This window comes from Rhinolophus ferrumequinum, chromosome 21 (assembly GCF_004115265.2).
Source record: "Rhinolophus ferrumequinum isolate MPI-CBG mRhiFer1 chromosome 21, mRhiFer1_v1.p, whole genome shotgun sequence".
In the NCBI taxonomy this organism is placed as follows: Eukaryota; Metazoa; Chordata; class Mammalia; order Chiroptera; family Rhinolophidae; genus Rhinolophus; species Rhinolophus ferrumequinum.
This window is the reverse complement of record NC_046304.1, coordinates 53,666,125-53,681,223: the sequence shown is the minus strand read 5'-3', so window position 1 is coordinate 53,681,223 and position 15,099 is coordinate 53,666,125. Positions and strand designations below refer to the sequence as shown.

Below are 15,099 nucleotides of genomic sequence, written 5' to 3'. Positions count from 1 at the left end.
GAAACGCCTGGGATCCAAGTGTATGTACACTGATAAATGTGCATTTGGAAGTTCAGAGTACTAGAACTGAGAGGAAATGTGGCCCATCAATCCAGTCCCTTCATTTTATAGACGAGGAAACTAAGACCCTGAAAGTGCCCGGGAGTCTCGATGCAGTGCTCTTCACCAGAGCATTTTGGCTCTAGCCCCTGAAAAGGCGGCAGTGATTCATTACAGGGCCTGGGAGACGTCTTGTTAGTTTGGCTTCAAGTTCTGTTCCTCACGGAATGCCCTGACATGTGAGAAGACAAAGATCTGGCACTTTTTTACATCTTCTTGGGAAACTAGCAGGATTTGTACAATGCTCAGAATTGAAAGGAATGGAAGAAAGAAGAAAGCCAGATTCTCTTCTGTGAGTGCAAAATAAGGAGAGAAAAAAAGAAAAGCAAACATGAGTAACCCCGTTTTCCCTTCTTGTCACTACGTAGTGGTCTGAGGCAGACAAGGCTGGTGGCAGGGTGTGTCCCTGGTAGAGGCTAGAGGCCTCAAGACAGGCCACTCCAATGTGTGAAGGGGACAGGTAACTTTTCTGCTCTTCGATGGAACATAAAGGATGGCGATTTATTGCCACTTCTTGTGACCTCCAGTTGTCACCTCCCAGTGACCAGTATTCATCATATGGTGAGAAAGTTCTGGAAAATACATCATTCCTGAAACAGCTGGCCTTTCCAAAAGCTGTCGGCGCACAGCAAGCACATCTTGGTCCCAAGTCTAGAGCGGTGCCGACAGCTTTCCCTCCAAGCAGGCACGAAGACGACAGTGGGTGGGGGGACCCAAGGCGGGACTCCCCAAGCCTTGGGCAGAGACAGTGCTGCAGAGGCCATTCTACCTCGTCTGCCGATCCCGTTTCAGTGCAGCCGCCATTTTCCACACAGGGACACAGCTGGCGAGCAGTATCTCTTCTGGGAACTGCGATTCCATTTCGGGGAGAATATCATTCTCCTTAGTTTCCATGTAACTTACCAGAGTGTCTCTCAGGCTGAAAAACCAAGGAACAAAAGACAGCATTAAAAGAGTCCTCCAGATAACGTGAGGAGACCTATCTGTTGCCCCTTTTTCAAACCAAAGAGCTCATGAAAACCAGAAGTGCTGAGGGCCGGCTTACAGTCCCCCGACAAGTGAGTCACTGAGCCGGGGGCTGGCGTCCTGGGCACAAGGGCTCTGGACTCTCCCGCCACTTCCCACATGCAGTCTACAAACACGGCGGCTGCCGCTGACCGGGCCGGGGCCGCTCAGACGGCTGCAAGCACTCTAGTCACGTGAGCGGCTACGTAAAGAACAAAGCCTGCCACTCCAAGAAAAGCTTCTACTCCACCTCACATTTCGTATGAACGAACATCGTTACGTTCTCTAGGAGAGGGATCTTTTGTCCCGACCCCCAGAGTCCAGGGTAATAAAGACGTGTTAAGAAATGCAAAGATATACATGTGTACAGGTGTATGCCACACAGCATAATGGAAGAAAATACAATAGCAACTACGAGGTGTACTGGTGAGGAAGCTGGAGTCTGACCGTCTATGAAGAAAAGCAGCCACGTCCCTACCTCACACCACACATAAAAATAAATTGGTTAATGAAACAAATGTGTAACACAAAACTTGAGAAGCACAAGAAGAGAGCATGGGAGACCGTGACCTTGGGATAAGGACGACCCTCACAGCTCTATTTTCCTACAGAGGCTTTATATGGAAATTCTGTCAGGTTTGGCTTTGTAGAATTACACTCTGAGATAGAGCATTTGTAACATAAGAGATGAAAGGTTAATCTTAATCTTTTAAAATTAAGAAAAAGACAAACAGCAACCCCCCCCAAAAAAAATCACCAAAGAATGTCAAGGTGAAATTTACAGGAAGATACACAAATGGCTGATAAATAGAAAAATATCTCCAGCCTCAGTAGCAAATAGGAAAATATGAGTGAAAAGGAGATACCATTTTTTGGCCATTGGATTGGCAAAAGTGTCAAAAGTGCCAGTGGTGGGTAGTCTCACACTCAAGACACTGGTGGAACTTTTTCTATTAAATGTAAAATGCACGTCTCTCTGACATGGCAAGTCCACTCGTTACAATGCTAATAGGACTTGTAATCATTTTTAAAAATCCAATAGATTACAACCCAAAGCCAGTCCTCAGCCGCCCTGGCCATCCTAACACGACAGGCAGCTGGATCCCACGGTGAGACAAACACCTCTCACGTGTATGGAAGACCACAGCAGAGGTAGGGGAGCCATGTGAGTGCACCCGGCCCAGCAGGCTGCACATCCTACCTCCAGTTGGGATTGAAATCCTCCTCGGTTTGGGGGTTCCTCAGTTTTAAGGTCATCATTTCATGGAGCTCCAGGAGGAAGGGGTCCAGGCTGACCTGGTTCAGGAACGTGCTGAGGAGCTTCGCGTGTTCAGGGCTGAGGTCGACTCTGTACTTCACACTGATCTCTCCAAATGGCTCCTACAGCGAAGGAAGAGCAGATGAAGCAGGAAGCTGGGAGGCCGTGCGGCTCCCTCTGCTGGGTGAACGGGAGGGGGTGGGGTGGGACTTACTTTTCTCAGTCGCAGCAGCTGCTCAGACTTGTGAGCAGACAGGAGCTGCCAGAGGGCAACAGCGTGCCTTAGCTGACATCGGTGTAAGGCCTGAAAGAGGAGGAGAGTCCCTCAGGGGGCGGGCACTCTGCGTCCCTGCCCTGCGCTCCCCCGCCTCCCTCAGCACGCAGGCAGGCAGGGAGGCAGGGAGGCAGGGAGGCAGGGAGGCAGGGAGGCAGGCAGGGAGGCGGGCGGGCGGGCGGGCGGGCGGGCGGGCGGGCAGGCAGGCAGGCAGGCCGTCTCCAAAAGGCCTCTGATCCGCGGCCACTCGTGCTGCACACTCTGTCTGAGCCTCACGTTCCCAGCACACCTGCGCTCCGTCTTTACCCTCAGTCTGTCCTGTCGCCCTGCAGGCTGGCTGGGGCAGGGGCTGTGCTCACGGCCCCCCTCCCAGGTGCCGCCTAGATGGGCCCTCTGTGCCGGTGCTAATCCTAACAGGAAGCAAGGCGGGGTCAGTGCGGACTTCCTGCGTGGGAGCCTGCGTGGCACAAGACCCACCTTTAGAACCTGCTCGGTCTGATCGCCCATCCGCAGCACGTCCTGGATGTACACATTCAAGTCCATGTTGGGGTTCTCGCCGGCCGTGCTCAGAAACCCCACAGTGACTTCTATGAGGGACAAGGCTTCGCAGGCATCACTGTAGGACTGCAGCTGCCCGCTGATGGCGTTGATGGCCGTGTTGGGGAGGGGGCTCTAGGAACCAAGAGCAGGACAGGTGTGTGGTGGTGTGTGGGCAGCATAATTACCTTCTCCAGTGCCAAAGCCGCACACGGACAAGCTCTCAGAGAAGAGCAGTGAGCCTCCTAGGTGTCAGCAGTACTGCCGATATCTTACAGAAACACACGGAAGCACACTAAATCCACAAAGCAACTCTGTGAGGCCATGCATCTGGACACCCCCCCCCATCCCCCTGCAAAAGAGCAGGGATACGGAAGTTCTCTGCTGCTCGTGACACCACGCCACGAGATTGCAAGCTGTTGACACCCAATAAGGAAACTCGCGCTGACTTGCATCCCGCTTGCCCTCTGGAAGGAGCAGTGGGCTCAGGGGACTTGCGAGGCCACCGAAACAAGCGCTGACCAGCATGTGGCCTGGGCGTGGGTCCTACTCAGCTGGACGAAGGACCAAGCCCGTGGGGGGAGGGGCCGCACCAGGCCTTAGGCACCACTCTGGCTCACCTGTGGCGTCTTGTCCCTAACGTCCTTCAAGAGGTGCTCATAGTTCCAGTCACGTCTGTACACCAGCGTGGGGAGGCCCTTGAGCGTGATGCGGGGTTTGCCCTGCAGGAAGCGGCTGGTCAGCTGACGCTGGATCTTTTCCAGGTCACACTCCTGCAGGCTCTTTCCGCCCTGCTCCACTTTGTACTGGCAGTTGGAGAGAATCAGAGGGGTCAGGTCCCGCTCCACCTCGTAACTGATGACATGCAGCTCAGCCACCTCGGAGGCGTCAACGGAGAAGCTGAGGACATGAAGACACAGCACTCAGTGTCCCGGTCAATGCCTGGGGCCGGGGCTCGGCGCCACGGAGACAGTTCCTGCTTGTCGTGCTCTGTCAGCACAGATGAAACGACACACACATCTGCAGACACTTGTGAGTGAGACTGGAGAAGTGTTTGTTAGACAAGGGGCTGCCATCTCCTTCGGGCCTGGGGCCCCTGCTTGGATAGCCTCAGAAATGACTCCCTGGCCGAGAGGGCACCACCTCCCACGCGTACACTCACCTGTTGTTTTCCTTGGAGAACTTCTCCACCGTGCAGACCATTTCGTTGTGCAGGTTAATCAGATAGCTGACCAAGGCAGTGGAGCAGAGGCCCAGGCCCCGGCGACGGGGCAGAATGACCTCAAAGTCAGCGTCCAGGTCGAGGTCAATGCTGCAGTATTCTTTAGGAAGCTTGATTTCACCTGTAAATGAAAGGGGTATCCTTCATGAAGCAAAGGTGGGCGTGATGTGTTTGGCCCAGGGTCCCGGCCGGGAGCCCCCGCAGTGGGAGCAGCAGTGCAGAAGTCGTCTCGACCGAACAGAGCAGCACCCAGGGGCCTGCCTCCGAGTCTCTCATATGCTGACAAGTTCCAAACGTCCTCAACTGCATTTTGTGTCCATACTGATAGTTCCGAGAAACTGAGGGTGTGGTTATTTCCCTTTTCCCAGACACCTCCACCCAGAGACACACAGAGCCGGCCGGCATTCACGCACGGAGCTGTCACAGGCACGTGCCGACATGGGCTGCAGAGCAAGGCTACGAGGCCGGGTCCTCCTGCACATTCACTGTCGAAGGGGAAGGTGACACTCACCATTGGTGGCCAGTGACCTCCTCAGCTTGTTCCACGTCGTCAGAAAGACAGTGATTCTGTTGAGGAATAACTGCTTCAGCCCGTCTGTCAAGCAAAAACACCTCTGGTCAAACCGGCGTCGCCACATGTTCCTCGGACAGACCCAGCTTTGCTCCTTCCCGCTTCCCCGGCGCGTTCTCACTGCTGCGTGAGCCCGGGAGCTGACGGAGGAGTCTGACAGAGGGAGGTGACTCTCAGCTGCAGCGGAGCCTCTGATGTGTTTCTGGGATCCGTGGCACCCAGGGCTTCATGTGAAAAGCTAAGCCTACAGAGCCCCCCTTCACCCTGAAAGGCCCCCACCCCCAGCTGGAGCGATCCTTTGAGCCACCAAACAGTCCTGACCTCCTATGAGAGCAGAGTCTTACCTGAAGTGTGACTGCTAATAAAACCCCTGATGGACCGGTACTCGGTTTCTGACACATTCTGGAATCGCTTCACCAGAGTCTTCTGCAGGGCCAGAAGCTCAGGCAAGAAGCTCACCAGTCTCAGCTCTGCTTCCTGGAGAAGAGAAGACCATCCAGTAAGCCTTGGGTTTACCTGCAAAACCTTCCTGCGAAACAGACTCTGGGGCTGGCTCAGGACGTGTACGTGTAGTTTCATCTGGTCAACGTGGCATTTTACGTGATGACACGTCATGGTCCTTGATAGTGGGGAAGACGCTGTACCATTCTTTCAGCAAGTACGCCCCGACTGCTTGCCACGTGTTAGCCACTGTCCTATACCCTGGAGATGGACGGAGGCGTAAACAGATAAAGTCCCTGTTCTCACGTCACGTGTTTGCCTAAAGCTGATGAAGGCAATCAGCCTCTTCGGCCCGCATGACAGGCGGGGTGTGGAGAGAAGCTGCCAAGAGCACGAGACCCAGTTTAGACGACGATGCTTTCGTTCTGAAGACCTTGAGTGAGCGGTTTTTTTTCGTTTGTTTGGTTTGTTTTTTGTTTTTTTGCTGGACAGTATTTTATTTATGCTCCCCAAAATGCCAGACTTTCACAATCTTAGTCATCATTTTGTCTTATAGTAAAAAACATTTTGAAAAAGGTAAAGCACGTACGTTTAATTGTACACTACATACTGTTAATACACTGTATCGAAGTACTGAAGAACACTGTTTTAATAACAATCGCAAACACAGCGAGTTAGATGGTATAGTTTTAACATAAGTAAAAAGTGAATTCCTTCCAAAATTTAACACCAAAATAAACATTGTTTCAAAATGGCTTTAGAAGGCCATTAAAAAATTAATGTATTTTTTAAAGGAAGTATCCACCAAACTGGAAGATAGATCAATATTGAGTAGATAATTACGACACTGGTACTTTTGATTTTATTGAAAAGTTCTCTTAGATTTGTCTCAGGTCACGTTCAGGATCACAACGTGGTTGGTAAGTCAGCTAAGAATTCAATTTTATCACTAACTGCATAAGACTATACATCTAAGCTTTCAGAGGCAGGGCAAACACACCTAAAACAGTAGCATAGCTTCCTTTAAATGTTGCAATGAACTGTGCAAACATGAAGAGGAAAAATAATTTTTATGCATGTTCCTTTGGTTCACTAAACTTTCTTCTTTTTGGCACTGACTCTTGACTAGGAGAATCAAAGTGATGACGGACTGTTTTCCCAGATTTGAGTTCACTTCTCTTCCACTTGTCTTTAGAAGATTTTACTGGTTGATTTCCATTAGCCATTTTATTCTGAAAGATTTTTCACTTCTTGTTTTGCTCTCAGACACACCAAATTCAAATGTTTTATTGACTAAGTGCTCAACCTGAAAATGAGAAATTGAAAGATCTGGACTCTCTTTACACCTCATAATTTCATCTTCCTCACAAACTAAACTTAGTTCTTCAAGTTCAGAAGATCCAGAATTTTTTTTCTGCTCTTCCATTTTAGTTTCAATGTCAAAATCATCATATAATGCTGATATGATGCTCCTTTTCATATTCTGCACCATCTTTGTCCACGAGAATTTTCTGAAGTGGTGTTTTTAATTGTGCTGGTGATAATACAGATGAATCAATATTTTCCATTCATTCTTTCCAGTAGTCACTTTTACTTTGAAGGTGTTAAAAGGAGTTGGGACTTCTCCTACATTTCAGTACATAGGCTCCCCATCAAATATCACTCCTTCACAATCCCCATCCTTAAAGCAGGAGGCTGGTAACTGCAGGTGTGACTTCATCGTAGTAAAAAAGTTTCATGGTGAAACAAACATCATTAGGTAATCGTCCTAGATTATGCAATAGGACATAAATCTTGCGAATGAGGAGAATACTTGCTTTCTTGGTGTCAGCAGATGACACACTAGATTCACTGCTTTGGTTTGGTTTTTACTTAAGAAGTCCATGATTGGTCCATTATTGGTATACTTGAATTTAAATTGGTAACATTCTGAAACTGTGTGAGGGTCTTCTGGGTTGGTGTACACGACTAGCACAACCGTCCTTCGATGTTTTTCCTGTAAAGCATCATAGCATCCTAGCACCCACTTCACTAACTGTGTAGATCCTGGACAATTTTTATCTTCTCTCAGAATTTTGACACAAAGATCATGTACATTATCTTGTTCCATAAGCACATTCTGGAAAAATTCCTCTCAAATACGTGATGCAGGATACTGAAACTGCTAGGAGGCTCTTCACTAACAACAAAGGCTGCTGCTCAGTTGATATCTTACAAGGAAAATCAGTGCACTCACAGAAGTTCTCCTCACACACTCAGTTGTGCAGTGGCCATCTTCTGATAAAGTATTTTCTTTAATTCAACCTGTGAGGGCCGCTGCCAGCGACCAGAACTGCACGACACTCGAGCTGAGCGTTTTTAATAGTGAGATATCATGATCATAATATTACAGCCTTTCTACTTACTATGAATTCATTTTCTTTAACTGACCAACAGAAATTTCTGAATCATCTTACTCCTTGCTAGATTGCAAACACTGGTCCGTGGAGGAAAATGACTAGAAAATCTTATCGTAGAAAATGAACGTTCAGGTGGATTGAAGTTAGGGACTATGCATCTGGTTCTACCTGATAGGACCAGTGACTACACTTCACCCACCCTCCAGCACCCCCCAGCCCACCCCACACGCTCACACACCCTTGTTCAGTCTAAGCCTGAATGTTTGAGGAACGGGGAAGGCTGTGTTTGTGGGTTTGATTTTGGTTTGGCATTTTGGACTCAAGTTTTTCACTCAACAGCCACTTAAGGATGGATGACCAACAGCTCCAGGCACTGGGTGGGGGTGGGGTCGGGGGGATGGAGATGCCACCGGAAAGCCTTTTATCCTATTCTTTCTTGCTGAGTGATTGGGGGGATACTCTCCGGGGCCCTCAAGGTCTTTACAGATTCCTGCTCTTTCCAACTCTGCATATATTTCATCTGTGACTTTATGCTCCCAACTTCCCGTGCAGTTTGGCGTGTATGAAGATCTCTATCCCCGAGTCTTCTGCCTCAGACATTCCAGTCAAAAACCAAAGCTCTGGGAGCAACAGTGACCAAGATGGCAGTCACCACGGGCTCGGACAATTTATGACAACCGAATATACAGCCTTAAACTAGAATGTGGACCTAAATACCCAGAAGCACCCCCCTTTGTAAGATCTGTAGCAAAAACTTTCATGAACGGAGTTGCTAGTTCTAATGAAGTGGTGGACCCAAGAGCCATGTCAGTGCTACCGTGTTTCCCCAAAAAATAAGACCGGGTCTTATATTAATTTTTGCTCCAAAAGACGCCTTCGGGCTTATGTTCAGGGGATGTCCTGAAAAATCTGGTTAGGACTTCTTTTCCGGTTAGGTCTTATTTTCGGGGAAACACGGTAGCAAAATGGCAGAATTCTTATAGCATCCGAGTGGTCCTGCAAGAGCTTCGGTGCCTAATGACGTCTAAAGAAAACAGGAAACTCCCTGGGCCACCGGAAGGACCATGGTCCAGCAATCAATCATGAAGAAACACCACAGGCCCCCCTCGCCCCCATTCAATTTAAGCAGTCTTCACTTTCCACAGCAGTAAATGTTCTAGCTACGTCTTGCAGACCTCCAAGTACTGGAAAAGGGGCTCCCATCGAAAGGTGGTTCTTTATCTTAAGATAGTGTAAATGATACTAAGTTTTTGTTCATTTAATATATATATAAGTTGTGCTATAGCCTGTCAAGTGTAACCAGTGGCCACATAGTTGAACTTCTGTGATCAAGAAAGTATATTTAAATTGATTCCCATCATAAAAAACAAACAAACAAACAAACAAAACGAAACGAAAACCCAAAGCTCTGAGGCAGCATGTCAGATGTCCCCCTTCAGGGACGGTCAGACGGAACCTGAGAGATTGGCGGCGCGGGGCTCGGCTCACCTTCTGCAGGAACTTCCAGAGGACGGGCACGGCTTCTCGGCCGTTTTTCTGCTCCACGACGTGCCGCAAATACTCCACGGAGATTCTCTGCCTGCAGCTCCACATCTTCGAGCTGTGGACCACGCTGTTCTGGGGCAGCTGGGGCAGGAAGGCCGCCGGGTCACCGAGTACGACCTTGGCCACGGGGTTGGAGCTGATCCGCTCATCGCGGCTGATTAGGGCATTGACCGTCAGGAGTGTTTTATCGAGATCCTGGGTGAACAAACAGATACCCGATCCTGGAGGGCAGACACTACTGCAAACAGATGGGGACACTGAGCGACATTCCCAGGGGGTGATGAGGGAGCTGACGGACCCGTTTTCACACATGACCAGATGTTCCTGTCGGTGAACTTACTGTAATTTACATGCTCCTTGTCGGTGGGTTTATGTCTCCCCAGAAGGAATGTGACTCAGAGACCTGTCTTTCCTTCCCATCCTTTCCCTTATAGACATATGTTTCCTGATGGGCTTACTCCCAGGAATGTTCTCATCCCACAAAGGAGTAATCGGTCTCTGATGACCAACGCATTTTTGGTGGGCACCTGTGGGAGCGTTTATTTTTCTACCTCTGGCACTCACAATCTGCTGTAAAAAGGAACAGAGAAAAAAACACTGCCCCCACTTTCTAGACTTCCCGTAATTCCTCAGCCTGACTCACTGATTGGCCTCAGGAGGGGAGAGGACTTGGGGACACTGGCAGTGTGGGGTGACCTGGGCACAGATCTGAACTCAGCCAAAGGCGTTGGGAGCACTTCTGGAAGGGACAGTGGCCAGAGCGCTCAGGAGATGCCCAGGAAACACCCTCCTCTTTCCCAGGGAGGGAGGCAGGCAGGCAGCTGTCCTCGGCACTCACTCACCTCTAGTTCAGGTAAAATAATTCTCTCCACAAGCTTTTCCCAGCAGTTTCTATTTTCTTTGGTTGACAAGTTTATAACTAAATTTGGAGTTCCTGCAAAGAAAAATGAGTGTGTCACCCAAGGACAAAAGTCACAGCAGTCTACACATAGTAAACACTAAATAATTGTTACACTGAAATAATGTTCCTCCTGGGGAAGGAGGGGTTAGGGAGATGGATATCGTCCTACATTAACCCAAGTATTTTTAAATGGCTCCTGCTGGGACCCCAACCTCACATTCTTTGTGAAGATACTTCAGTCTCTAAAAACTGGAAAGCACGAGCATTTAACACCCCTGTGCCAAGGACTGTGAACACGGCAGGCCTTAGCCCGGCAGGCCTGTCCCTCTGCCAGCAAGCACTCGGGGCGTCGCCCTGCGTCGCCGGCCTTCCATCTCCCTGTGCAGTCTGAGCAGCCAGCCTGCTTTCTGTGCAGACCTGCTCCACAACCCCACCGAGGGGCAGCCCCTCACCCGCGTTACTCTGGTCAGAGAGGTGGCGCTGCTCCTGGAGGAGACGGCACAGGATGTGGTGCACGGTGCTGCCCGTGTCGTCAGCGCTCTTGCCCAGGGTCTGCATTAGCTGCTCCAGGTCCCTCTGGATGTGCTGCTGCAGAAACTCTCTCGGCTCCGTCACCCGAGGCTTAATGATGCCGAGCAGAGCCTGTGGGGGCGGGGACCACGTGTCAAGCCAGGTCCGGTTTGTGCAGGAGATGGGTGTTCAGTGGAGATCAGGAGTGAACCGCCAGCACTGACTTAGAAGACGGCTCTGAAGGGAGGATGTCACGGCCACGCACGCAGCAGAGGCCACAGAAAGACGGGAGGGCGGATATGTCTGCCTCTGATATCGTCAGAGGGAAAGACAGACTTTCAAAGCCTGAGCCTTTGGCTACCGAGGTTAATGAACTTAGAGGAACGCAGCGTGCTGCCTTCCTTCCCAGAGCTGTAGCCAAGCCCCGGGTCAGGCCGTGAGTGCATTAAGCCGTCCACTCCCAGGTGTGAAGACAGAGCTGTTCATGTAAAATGGACTTTACAGAAGCTGATGAGTCCCCAGCCCATCATATGCGCAGGGGCAAGTGGGATGCGTCGGATTTAAATAGCTTTGCAAACGAGGTAACAATGACATATTCCTAATGTATGTACGGTCGGGGGAAGGGGCAGGGCTTGTTCGATGAAAGACTCACTGTGAAAGCAGGGATGACAGATAGTGTGCCAGCACACTGTACCTGGGGACTTTGGGTGGCTCCCAAAAGCATAGCCAGGTGAGTGAGTAACCGGATGAGAAGAAAGGCCACGGGGGACAGCCCTCGGTCAGATACCACCGCATCGCCTCTGGGGGGCGGCTTTCCCAGGACGTGGCCAGTCTGAGTTCTGTCTGTGTTGTTTCTGGAAAGAGCAAGAGAAGACAAGGTGAAGGGTGGCAATGACCCTTTCTTCTCAGCTGCAGGGGCACACCCCAGAATCTTAGGACCCAGAGACTAGGTCATACTTTTAAAGAAAACTGTTCAAAGTCCTCTTTCTGCTAAGCCCAGACACTTTCCTAAGACCGCTTTTCTCTATGGAACGACCTTTCTGGCTGACCAAAGGCCCACAACCTGCTCAGTGTCAACGGGCTGAGTGAAGGGGCCGTTGGTGCCGTCTCCGGGTCGGGTGTCAGCACGGACATCTGCACCTGCTTCTTCCACTGAAATCATTGGCAGAGAAGCAGGCTAACGACGGCCCGAGTTTGGGACAGGGCACATGTGCACATAGGTCTCAGTGTCCCAAATCAAAGCCTGGGCTGCAAGGTCTGGCAAAGGACTTCCTGTCACCACCTCGATGGGAGGTGCAGGTTCCCTGCCACCACATCAGTGATTCTAGAACATTCTGATAGTTTACGGAGACAACCGGTTAGAGTCCTTGAAAAGGCGACTGCACCAGAACAGCCAGAACACACGAGGACCACATAGGAGCACACTCGTCTTGTGAGCAATGTGGTATGACGAGGTCAGGTTTTATCCGGAGTCTGAAGCATTTGATAATCCTGACTATATTGCCTCCCTTTTCTCCAAAAAAGAACAAGCTAATAAGTGAGTTTACAAGTGAGATGGCCTCTGCTCAGACAGACAAGTGCCCAGTTTGTCGCTGGCGCAGACTGAAATGCCTCTCTGAGTTAGGCCACCTGTTTATGGCAAGCATATTTCAACAGGGGGGCGTGCCCCAGGCCCAGGTGGAAGACACCTGAACCAACAAGCATTTGTACAAGTAAGTGTTTACTAACGTGTCGTCTGCTCTGCAGGTCAGAACCTGGTCGGCCAAGGTCAGCTCCAACGCCTCCCTTGGTCCGAGCACAGGGGCCTTGCCCTGGACGTCCCACAGGTCACAGGTCTGAGGTGCTACAGTAACTGACACTCTACTTCTTACCAGTGTGTCAGCTGGTGTCTAAACTGCCCCAAAGCCCACCGTCTAGCGAGTTAGAAGGAGACACAAGCATACGCACTGGACTTGAGTGAATCCTTCCTCGGGTCTGTGGTTTAAGCCTCCGATTCGGACGCCGCAGTCCACACAGGAGCTCTGTTCCATAGGCATACCGCACTAGGACAGAGACAGACAGCACTCGCGCTCGGTTACACACAAAGGCCACCGTGCCAGTGAATACACACCCCCAAGGCAGCGACTGGCAGCGAGGGCTGCTGATACACAGCGAGGGCACACGTGGATTTGAGGCACACGAGGACACCTATTCCGTGCAAATCATGTCATACGTGGGCAAATTTCAACGTTTTTTAAAACAAGAGAGAGAGTTTACATGTTATTCCCAAATAGACACCTCACAGACAAATGTGTAAAACCCAGTCTTCCTTCCTCAGCTTCGCGTTTTCCGTTCCCCTGTCACACAGTCCCCAGTGTGTCACTGTCTGACACCAGGAGTACAGCTGCAACTTCCACACTGATTTCCTTAACTCCATGTGGACTCTACTTTTAAAAATGTGACCATATAATTGATGACTTCCAAAGGCTTGTTCTTCTAGATCGGACTGAGCTGCTGTAGACCGATGATCAGTGTGTCCTGGACCAAACCCATCTCAGATCCGCAGACCACAGAGCTTCTGAGCCGGGCGGAGTCCTGGGAAGAACCCACTTCCATCCCATTTCATGGCCAAGGCACTCAATGAACTCAGACTGACGTGGAGGTCCCAGGCTTTTCCCTCGTTAAATGACCTGAGCGTCTGAGCAGGCAGGTCCGGATGAGCGTACGAAGGCCCGGGATCTAAGCCTCAGGCCCCGACAGGAGGCCCACCGGCCCTCGCCCCACAGCGGACATGCTACCAGTCTCCCGTCCCTATTCCTGGGGATCTAGCCCTTATCTGCTCTGGGCCAGTGACCCAGCTTCTGATCTAGTGAACACTTGACCTTCACAGAAAGACACGTGTCACGGACCCCATGCCGCAGTGGCCAGAAAGGGTGGTTTGGCTCGCTAGCTGTGGTCTCTAAGCAGCAGCAAGTTCATCTCCCAGGGAACTTCTGGCAACGTCTGCAGGTGTCTCTGGCTGTCCCACTGGGGGTGATGTGGAGCCGAGGCCAGGCCTGCTGCTCAACATGCGACAATGCCCCGGACAGCTCCACAGGAAGGAAACACGTCCACAATGGTGAGGCAGAGACACAGGCTGGGCACCCTTAGCTCCACGTACATGTTTAGTTGAAACACCTTGCACGGCCCTCAAGAGTCCACGTTCTCCCAGGTCAAGACCCTCATTCTCCCCCTCCTCCATGCCTCCCTCCTCAGGCCCGAGGAACACATGTTCTTGAGCCCCCCAAGCTCTACCCCAAATACGAAGACTCACCTCTCCTACAACGCACGGGTGACCGTTGGGACACGCTGTGAAAAGAACAACAGGGCACACGTTGGTTGGTGAGGTCTCATCTGATGACCTGTGGCTAAAAGGGAAAGTGAACCCCCTCCTCTAGTCTAAGCAAAACACGACGTCCGAGCCCGTCTGGGTTTCATTCCACAGAGGCCAGGCTCCCGGCTCGTGCCGGGGTCACTTCTGGAGGCAAAGAGAGTGGTAATGTACAGCCTCTATTCTCTTGGATTTTTTTTTTCTTCTTTGCCATGAGCATGTTTTCTAAGAACCTTTGGAACTAGTTTGAAAGGATTATTGACTCAGGTACCAATCAAATTTACATAAGGTCATGGGCTATCTCGTTCCGCCTCCAATTTTATTTTTCTAGAAGAACTATCTTTGGGTCAAAAACTTGGTTGTATTGTGAGTTGGCCCTTGCCTGAGCCTCTGATGTGGTTCCCACTCCCCACTCCCCCCAGATGGCACCTGCCAGGGGAAAGAAGCAGATCGTCACAGTCGGCAGAGAGCCAGCCCGTCCCCCACTCCATGTCCTGCCGAGGCACCAACGGCCCCCACCACGTGAGCCCTGATTCTAAACCAACGGCTCACGTGCCATCAGGATGCTTGGCAAAGCCCAGAAGATTGTGACGCTGTCTCGGGCACCAACACTTACTGTACCAGCGGAATCCTCCCAGCCCCGTCCAGTTCCTAGCTTGAGATAGCAAGTCTTCAGGCATTGTTGGAAGAAAAGCGTTCTGCAAAACCAAGAAAGGAGAGCTAGCTTTAGACACGTGGGCACATCGACTGGTTACTGCCATTCACAGCAAGGACGTGACCTTCTGCTTCACCTTTGTGACCTCAACAGCTGTCTCTGAAATAACCAAGGGCGAGGCAAGGTTTTCATCATCATCAAAGGGCCAAGTGAGACAGAGGCAGACAGAGAATCAAGAAGGTAAACAGGTCCGGACGTGTCCCCGGCACAGGCTTGGTCTCCACAGTGACAAACCGTCAATGGTTTCACGGTGAAAGGTGACAGACCTGTACC

General features: G+C 50.8%; 2 protein-coding genes and 1 pseudogene across 2 annotated transcripts in view; 1 reads left to right on the top strand and 2 right to left on the bottom strand.

The window, feature by feature from the left end:
• Positions 1–90: 90 nt before the first annotated feature.
• Positions 91–15,099, bottom strand: part of RNF213 (ring finger protein 213) — a 95,521-nt gene continuing 80,512 nt past the window's right edge. Inside the window, exons 54-68 of the mRNA XM_033090172.1 lie at positions 14,728–14,809; positions 14,055–14,089; positions 12,710–12,804; positions 11,457–11,616; positions 10,705–10,894; positions 10,194–10,285; positions 9,295–9,546; positions 5,311–5,443; positions 4,907–4,990; positions 4,336–4,516; positions 3,794–4,073; positions 3,114–3,308; positions 2,577–2,666; positions 2,306–2,484; positions 91–1,018 (exon numbers count right to left, since the gene is read on the bottom strand). Coding sequence (XP_032946063.1) covers positions 865–1,018; positions 2,306–2,484; positions 2,577–2,666; positions 3,114–3,308; positions 3,794–4,073; positions 4,336–4,516; positions 4,907–4,990; positions 5,311–5,443; positions 9,295–9,546; positions 10,194–10,285; positions 10,705–10,894; positions 11,457–11,616; positions 12,710–12,804; positions 14,055–14,089; positions 14,728–14,809 — 2,202 coding nt within the window. The 3' untranslated portion in view covers positions 91–864. The remainder of the gene's footprint in view (positions 1,019–2,305; positions 2,485–2,576; positions 2,667–3,113; positions 3,309–3,793; positions 4,074–4,335; positions 4,517–4,906; positions 4,991–5,310; positions 5,444–9,294; positions 9,547–10,193; positions 10,286–10,704; positions 10,895–11,456; positions 11,617–12,709; positions 12,805–14,054; positions 14,090–14,727; positions 14,810–15,099) is intronic.
• LOC117012802 (HORMA domain-containing protein 1-like) lies at positions 5,451–7,858 on the bottom strand (annotated as a pseudogene).
• Positions 8,160–8,927, top strand: LOC117012801 (ubiquitin-conjugating enzyme E2 variant 1-like). Its single transcript, XM_033089238.1, has 3 exons — positions 8,160–8,183; positions 8,455–8,626; positions 8,768–8,927. The coding sequence occupies exons 1-3, from the start codon at positions 8,160–8,162 to the stop codon at positions 8,890–8,892; spliced, it is 321 nt and encodes a 106-aa protein (XP_032945129.1). The 3' UTR covers positions 8,893–8,927.